Source organism: Vulpes vulpes, chromosome 1 (genome assembly GCF_048418805.1).
Source record: "Vulpes vulpes isolate BD-2025 chromosome 1, VulVul3, whole genome shotgun sequence".
In the NCBI taxonomy this organism is placed as follows: Eukaryota; Metazoa; Chordata; class Mammalia; order Carnivora; family Canidae; genus Vulpes; species Vulpes vulpes.
The window spans coordinates 131,098,154-131,106,747 of record NC_132780.1 but is presented as its reverse complement, the minus strand read 5'-3'; the positions used below and the strand labels follow the sequence as shown (position 1 = coordinate 131,106,747).

Genomic DNA, 8,594 nt, shown 5'->3' with positions numbered 1-8,594 from the left:
CATGTCCCCACCAGGCACAGCCTCCCCTACTATCAGCATCCCTTACCAGAGTGGTACATTTATTACAATTGATGACACTATTTTGATAGATTATTATCACCAAAGTCCATAGTTTCCATTAGGGTTCACTCTTGGTGTACATTGTGTGGGTTTGAACAAATGTGTAATGGCACGTACCTACCATTATAATACAATGCAGAGTAGTTGCACTGGCCTGACCTCCTCTGTGTTCTGTTACCTACATTTTCTTGATAACTTCTGGGTCAGATTCCCTAAATTTACTAGTTCCTAGTCTCCATTGTTAATTATTCTCTTACTTCTACCTCGCAGGTAACTCTTGATCCTTGAATTATCCCCAAAGTAAATATGCATAAGGTCTGTTATAATATAGCATATCTTTGGTCTTAAAAACCTCAAGTCAATTTCTTATGACTTACTGTTCTAAGAATTCTCTTAGCAATCTTCCACTAGTGACATGTCACTGACTGCTATACCCTATCTATTCTCTTAGCCTAAGCCAATCTCAGAGTCTCTGAGTTGCTGGGGAAAGCAAAATCCTCTCTTTAACTTATGAAAAGAAATTCATTCACAGCTCCATTTTTGAATCTTCTAAATCATTAATGGACTCAGGAAAAGAGAAGTGCTTTTAATACGATATAATCAATTCTTTTTAATAATACAGATACAAATAGCAATGTTTTTTCATGTATTTCCATATTATGTGTAATCAAGATTATTCAAATTCTGTCAATAACTGCAAGGAAAGTATTATTACTTCCAGAGAATGGATGAGAAAGATGAGTCTCAGAATACATATGCGCAGTGTTACAATGTTTAAAATATTAGCTATAAAGGGCTGAATCCTGAATTTGGATTTAAGTTTCTTTTCATCAAACTCTACTATATCAACACTTGTGTTAAAATTGTCTTTTTTTCTTCCAGTGATGCTTTAAATTCACTGATACAGGTGGTGTGGCCAGGGACAGCCTCATACATTTCATAGCTGTTCCATAATATTGCCTTAGACACCATGTATGGAAACACTACTTGCAGAGGGAAAAGACTAAGGCCAGTATGTGCCTAAAATAATTTCAAAGGGAAAATGACTCCGAGTCAAGTCACATACACTTTCCGAGTGAAGCTTTAGACAACTCAAGAACACCAGAGAATTCCATCTGTTGATCCATTTCCTCTGCAAGAGTTTCCACTAGAAGACAATGAATCTAGAAGAGAATACAGCATCCATAGCTGCCAGTACATTATCCTCTATGTTGTCCCTGCGGGCCTTTCTCTCTCATAGATTCATTCTTTCCAAATACAAGAAGGATGAGGGGTGGAGGCACGGGACTGGAGTTATTGGGGTGTTGTGCAGTTTCCTTGGGTGCCCAGGGATGCACAGGGATACACAGGGATTCAGTGAGCTTGACCTAAGATGATCTGCCTAGAAACATCCTGCAGATATATTCACTCTACTATCCCTGATATGCCACCGCAGCACAGGAAAGTCTACGTGCTTATCTAGAAGAGATTCATGTAAGAGGTGAGGCAAACTACACCTGTGTTCTAAGAAACTTAACTATGTCTATGATTTCTACTCCCTTTCTCATCCTGTTGTTGCTGTCCCTAAGTAAGAACAAAGTATTTGGTTCTCCTCAGGTACTTACTTTATGGTCTTATTCTAATGCTCTCTTACTTGACTTCCATTTATTTTCCTGCCTAAAGAATTCTTGTCTTGTCATGGGTGAGGATGGGAGAGGAAAGCTTCTCCTATCATCATTCATTCTTCACAAATTGAAATTTTAAAGTTTTGGAAAACAATTTGTCTTTTGGTACTTATGAAATTCAAAATTTCTTTATCTTAACTTATGTATCTGTCATAGCTTTCTAAAATTATGTTAAAAGAAGTATGAACTTATTTCTTGGCTTTGTATTTCTCCTCTACCAAATCTATACCAAGGTCAGAGGGCTTATATGACTTTTCTTGGTGTCTGAATTGGGAGAGTGTGGCAGTACCCAGACATGAGAATAACAGGAAGAGAGAACCATTAACCTTACTTACCTAAGATATCAAAATATTATCAGCCTATACCTGCATTTTCTGGTGTTGCTGGGCATGAAACATAATATGGAAAGTGAGATTAGGAAGGTCTAAAAAAAAGGGGGACCAAAGTCCTAATCAGCCCTGAGATGAAAGACAGGAAAAATTGATCTAAAGGATCTCTTAAAGAGAAAATTATTATTTCCATGGGAATACTAGATCAGAGTAATGAGGGATCAGGTAACTGGTTGGGATATCCCAGAGATCTCATTGTAGTTGACAATTGAGGAAAGAAAAGAAAACAAACAAACAAAAACAGGCAGTCAAGGAAGGGGTAGAATTTAAAGGGTGAGCGCTCAGAGGATATAGTTCTTGAGTCCCAGAGAAGAGGTGACAGAGAAGCACTGGTAGAGAGTAGGAATATGATGAACTGGGCAAGGAAATAGCGCTAGGTGGCTTATCCGGTCCACTCTTCTGCTCTGGGAGGTGGGCATGCAGTGCACCTGCAATAGGACAGACATAGATGGTTGGATTTTAGGGAGCTGCTGTGCTGTCATCATCCCCTCTCCCAATTCTCCTATAACCTTCCAACCACATTTGGGTCCACAGACTCCTCCCACTTTCCATCCTCCCGGACTCTGTCTCCAACTCTCAGGTCTGACAAATCTGAATCCTTACCTTCCTTTCTAGGGTGCAGCTCACAAAGGTCCTTGATGTCTGGAAGTACCACCCGAGCGCAGGCCTTGGATAATGAAGACGGTGCCCATCACGATGCCCACAAGGCCCACAGCCAACCCCAGGGCACAGACCACAGTCTCTGTCAGCTCTGACATAGGGGTTGGAACTTCAGGTTCTGTGAAAATGAGGTTGTGAAAGTCAGAATACAGTGTTGGTTCAAGTACAGGTGTGAGACGGAGTGGGGGGTTGAGGAGGGTGATGGTGCTGTTGGGTCTATGAAGTCTCAGGGCACCAGGCTTAGGGAAGAGAGTGAACTCTGTTATTAGAAACCCTGAAGTGTCATAAACATGCTTTGAGCCTCGAGACTCCAGGGCTGACAGGCAGGATGCTTTGGACTTGACAAAGAAAAGGAGGCACCACGGGAGGGGGAATTCACACATACCCCAGTGTTTCAGAAGTGGCTCATCCAGGCCCCAGTGCTCCACTTTGCAGTCATAAATATCCTCAGCAGAAGGGAGGAAGGTGAGGTAACTGATCTTTGAGAAGGAATGATCCCCTTTGGCGAGGAAGCTGGTTTCAGAAACCCCTTCTGTGACTGAGTGCCTGTTCTTCAACCACGTGACATTGATCACAGGAGGAAAGATGTTGTCCACGAGACAGATGAGGGTGTTGGGCTGACCCAGCATCACAGGAGACTTGGAAAACACAGTCACCTCAGGAACCTCTGTGGTGAGGAAGCCGCACTGCATGAATTGCAATAACTCTGCCTGAGGCTCTGCACTGGGTCCTAGAGGAGCCCTCCCAGCAACAGTTCTCCACGCGGTGGTGGAAGGCTTCTTGCCCACCTTCTGCTTGGGAACGCCGTATATGCACTGCCTACACTTTATCCCCAGCCCTTCTCTGGGCAGGTGTGCTTATTAGGTAGCATATCCACAGGGCGTCTCCTTGAGGGATTCAAGGGACATGGTACGGGAGTAAGGATCCTTGCATTACATGGCAATATTTCAGTTTTCAGATGGGGGAGGACGAGGGTTCAGTAATTACTATGAGAAGATCTGGGGGAAGATCCTTGGAAAACAGTGAAGAGTGTCTGTGCTAGGGAGGAAGGGAGAGAGAGCTGGGATGTGGGGACAGATTCAGGGCGGAGAGGCAGAATGGTAGACACATACCATTGGTAGCAGCAGTTTGGTTGGACCTTTCAATCAGGATGTTCAAGTTTTGTTTTGCTATAGCCAAGTTTCTCAGTGCACCCTGGGGGTCAAAACTTGTGAACGTGCTAAACACAGGCAGCCGCCAGACAGTTTCCTTCTTCTCCAGGTCCACGTAGAACTCCTCATCGCCATCGAATTCATGGGTGTACTGGCCGGAGGGACCGTAAGACTGGTAGACGTTGACGCCGTAGTAGGCAACGTGGTCGGCTGGTGAGCAGGGGTGAGGAGCAGGAAGCAGGACACAGAGGGAGAAAAGAGCCTTAGTCAACCGAGTGTCAGAACAAACTGCGGGCAAACAGATATTGCGAGCTTCATCCTGGGCACAGCTTAGGCACGTTTCCCAGCACCTGCCCCTCTCTCGTGTCGCTGGTGCCCAGTCAAGCAGGCTCTGCTTTTGCACTGCCGCGCATGCTCCGTGAGAGCACGATGACGACAGCCTTGCTGCTGCTCTTCCCCTGTGTGTAGCCCAGCACCTGGTGCGCTCGGGAGGCTCAGTAGACAAATATTACAAGGAAATGAAAGAAGGAATGAACAAGGTATCGTGGCTATAGCTTCCTTTATCAGAAACTCACTTAACTTCTCTCTGCTTCACCAGTTTTACCTCTTGCTTAATTCCTTCATCAGTTAACAGCACATAAATTGATTCCTCTCCCCAGGACTGGCTCAGAGCAGAATATTTTCTGCAGAGGCAAAGCTTCCTTCCTTCCTTCTTCCTCCTCCTCTCTCCTGCGCCTTCTTCTGCTGCTTCTTATTTTGTCAAAAAAAGCACGAAGGATTGTATTCTTCGAAAAGAGTTTCTTAGCTATTTTAGGGTATAAGAAAGAGTATGACGAGGACAGCGACAGTGTTAAAAAGTTTATAAAAAAATAAACAATACTCCTAAGGTCTCTGGTTCCTTTTTTAAAAATATTTTATCTATTTTGTTGACAGAGCGAGGGAGCATAAGCAGAGGAGGCAGCAGAGGGAAGGGAAGAAACATGCTCCCCACAGGTAGCCCCACTTGGGGCTCTGTCCCAGGACTCTGGGATCATGACCTGAGCCAAAGGCAGACACTTAACCAATGGAGCTACCCAGGAGCCACCAAGTTCTCTTGTTAACGATGGTAAGCCTCAGAGGGGAGCACTTGATTCATCAGAAGTACAAAATGGAAGCTTCATTAGATTTTAGATTTCTGTCACTCCCCATCCCTCGTGCTTTTTTTTCCCTTGCAAACCCCTAACCTAATTCTGACTTGCATTTCTATCTGTTTAGGACTCCTGGTAAACTGTGGCCCTTCTCTTCAAATGGACAGTGCAGGGGATCCCTGGGTGGCGCAGCAGTTTGGCGCCTGCCTTTGGCCCAGGGCGCGATCCTGGAGACCTGGGATCGAATCCCACGTGAGGCCCCAGTGCATGGAGCCTGCTTCTCCCTCTGCCTGTGTCTCTGCCTCTCTCTCTCTCTCTCTGTGACTATCATAAATAAATAAAAATTAAAAAAAACAAAACAAAAACAAAAACAAATGGACAGTGCATTTTGCAAGGATGCCAAAGTAGAATGGCAGCAGTATGACTCCACCCGGTGAGCCTAACTGGGCATTTTTGTAAAGAGATATGTGAGCTTTTTATCGTTTCCTCCTTATGCTCTTCCTCATTTGCTGAACATCAGCAAGATGTCAGACATGAGGAGCAGGGGGTCAAACACCCATCAGCATGGTTTCTGTCTTCAAGGGGTTTATTGCGTGGTGGGAGAGTCAAGTGAGTACAGGAACAAATGCAGTATGCTGTGGTGAGTCCTGCAGGGAACAGCAGCAGTCTTATGGTCCCACTTCCTCTGCAAATATGTCATCTGCCAGTCAAACCAAAGCACATTCTTCTTGCATGTTCCTTGGCCTTTTTAGGGGTGTGTCTCCTTGTAACAAAGCTATCTTTTCAGACTTCCTGGGTACCTCCAATTCCTTTTGGAAGTTTCTGTCCGGTTAGCAACATTTCAGTTAATTAGTCTCATCGAACATTTTTTTGGCTTCACTATAACCTCCAACGCCTCCATCCCAATGTCTTGCTTTCCAGATTTATCTATGCCTCATCCGACTCACTCTCTTCCTTGCCCAGCATGACCCCCGCCCCGCCCCGCCCCGCCTTGGTGATTACTTAAAGGCCCTCCATCAAACCCTCTGCATCCTCTAGCCTTTATCCTTGGTCCCCTTGGTTCCTTTTTCAAACATGAGTATATGCAATTATTCTTTCCATTTGGTGCTTGTCCAAGGCACCATTTGTTGATGAACATCACACTACACGGCTGACTGGAACTGATTCACTCCTGTATTTTCAGCCTCAGCTGGGTCCATAGTTCTGCTCAGCGATATTCCTTCTGCTTTCCTTCATCTTTGAATCCCCAAAATTAATCTCACTGTTTGCTCAAAAGTGTGTATTGAATATCAATTGCTATTCTCAAGGATCACAGACATTTGGGTGAGTGGAGGTTGATAGACACAGAGCTAGTCAAACCATACGGAAGTTAATCAGCACTGCTCAAGGCTGTTGTATGACTCGTGAGCCTCATCACTATTGGGTCCCTTTCCTCATAAAATATTAGACATCACACTTTGTGACTGCATTGGTATAAAGATAAATATAATCCAGGTTGAATTAAAAATTAAAACATTTTCCTCTACCTCATAAGTTCACTTCTTCTAATTTTAAAAGAAACTAAAACATTTTATGGTGCCCTAGAAGCATCATAGACCCTTGGCACTGTGCTTACTGGATAAATTGAGCCTGACCAAGATGCTCTGGCATGATGTTGAAGAAGGAAATTAGAAGTTCTCTGGCAAAGTGAGGCAAACTTCCCCGACCAAATTAAATTAGGATGGGAACACTCATGGCTAACAAAGATGTTGAAAATTAGAGTATGCTCCATTTCACTTTGCCTCTTAAGGCTGCTTGGTTTTTCTACTTTGATTGTTACAAACCTACTCTTTGTAGAAGATATGATATATATGTACAATGGAATATTTTAGAGTCATAAAAAGAATGAAATCTTGCCTTTTGCACAATGTGGTAGGAGCTAGAGCGTGTAATGGTAAGCGAAATAATCATTCAGAGAAAGACAACTATCATATAGTTTCAGTGATGTGTGGAATTTAAGAAAGAAAACAAAGAAACAAAAGAAACAAAATACACTCTTAATTGTAGGGAAGAAACTGTTGTTTACCGAAGGATAAGTGACTGGGGGGCATGGCTGAAACAGGTGAGGGGATTAAGAATACATTTATCTTGGAGGCACATGGGTGGTGGCTCATTGGTTGAGCATCTGCCTTCAGCTCAGATCATAATCTTGGGGTCCTGAGATTGAGTCTGGCATCAGGCTCCCCACGGGGAGCCTGCTTCTCCCTCTGCCTATGTCTCTGCCTCTCTCTCTGTGTTTCTCATGAATAAATAAAAATCTTTAAAAGAAAAAAAGTACATTTATCTTGATGAGCACTGAGTAATGCATAGAATTGTGGAATCACTACACTGTACGCTAGAAACGTATAGGTTAACCATCCTAGAATTAAATTAAATTAAAAAATTAACTCACACCTGTAATCGAAACAGTTAAGAAACAAGTATGATCATTGACATGATATGTTTACATTATTGGAAAAATATTTCTAAATACATATTTGATTTAATTATTCCTGAATGACATATATGAGGTCATGTGGTTGAATGACTTGTCTAAAGGTATTCAGCTGGGCTTGTATCCCACTCCCCTCATGCCAGTTCCCAGCATGAAAATGCGTGTAAATTTGAGTCAAAGAAGAGGATACACTTCCTTATATCTACATAGTATACATAATTCATGAAACTTTTTACCCCAAGTGAGACTATAGAAAAAACACGTAGAAAGTTTCAAAATGTTTTCAGAGACATTTGGGAGCAATCGTTCATGACTTTTTAGTAACAAAACAAATTTGGTTTTAGTAACGAAACAAAACATGGAAACATCCCTATACTTTAAGGTAATCATGAATGAATGCCATCAAGCCCTCTAGCCTATATTCACTAGATCTGAGATTAGAAATGGAATAATATCCTTGATGAACTCTGCAACATCACAGGGAGCAAAGACAGTGGGTTGGGTCTCTAGTTTCCTGAAGGAAGAATGATTAAAAATTTTAGAATTGCTTAATATTGAGAACACCTTTGAGGAGTCTCCACTATTTTATGCCATTCTCTCTTTTACCCCTTCCAATTCCTTTTCCCTAGTCTAGTCCCCATATCCCTCAGGTGTGCACTCACCCACAATCTCTTCGCCTCCAGAGGGGCTCATCATAATAGTCAGGATGAGGATCCCCAGAATCAGAACTCTGTTTAGGATCATCCTCTTCTCCGTGTGGTCTCCACACTTGCTGTTCTGAATTGCAGAACTAGGGTGAGGACCCAACAGAAAGGGGAATCCAAAGACACCCAAACCCAAACCTGCCAGGTCAGGTTCTGGCCAATCAGAAAAATGCCTTATGGTGACACTGCTGTTGCCAGTTGAAGAGTTTGTACTAAGAAGCCAGAAGATACTGGGAAATCCCCTTGTTCTGAGGTAGCCTGCATGGAGAGTGGACCTGGGGGAATTACCTAGGAAAGGAGGAGGCGCACTCAATCAATCTTCCTTTGGATGTGTATGCTTGTTGGTGGCAGCAAGAGGGGCGGAGT

General features: G+C 43.3%; 1 protein-coding gene across 1 annotated transcript; it reads right to left on the bottom strand.

Moving 5' to 3' along the window:
• Positions 1 to 631: 631 nt before the first annotated feature.
• Positions 632 to 8,318, bottom strand: LOC112912663 (SLA class II histocompatibility antigen, DQ haplotype D alpha chain-like). Its single transcript, XM_025989316.2, has 5 exons — positions 8,187 to 8,318; positions 3,886 to 4,134; positions 3,159 to 3,440; positions 2,717 to 2,891; positions 632 to 2,541 (listed from the first exon to the last, which is right to left on the bottom strand). Exons 1-4 carry the CDS (start codon positions 8,266 to 8,268, stop codon positions 2,737 to 2,739), a joined length of 768 nt encoding a protein of 255 aa, XP_025845101.2. The 5' UTR covers positions 8,269 to 8,318; the 3' UTR covers positions 632 to 2,541; positions 2,717 to 2,736.
• Between the last annotated feature and the right edge of the window lie 276 nt (positions 8,319 to 8,594).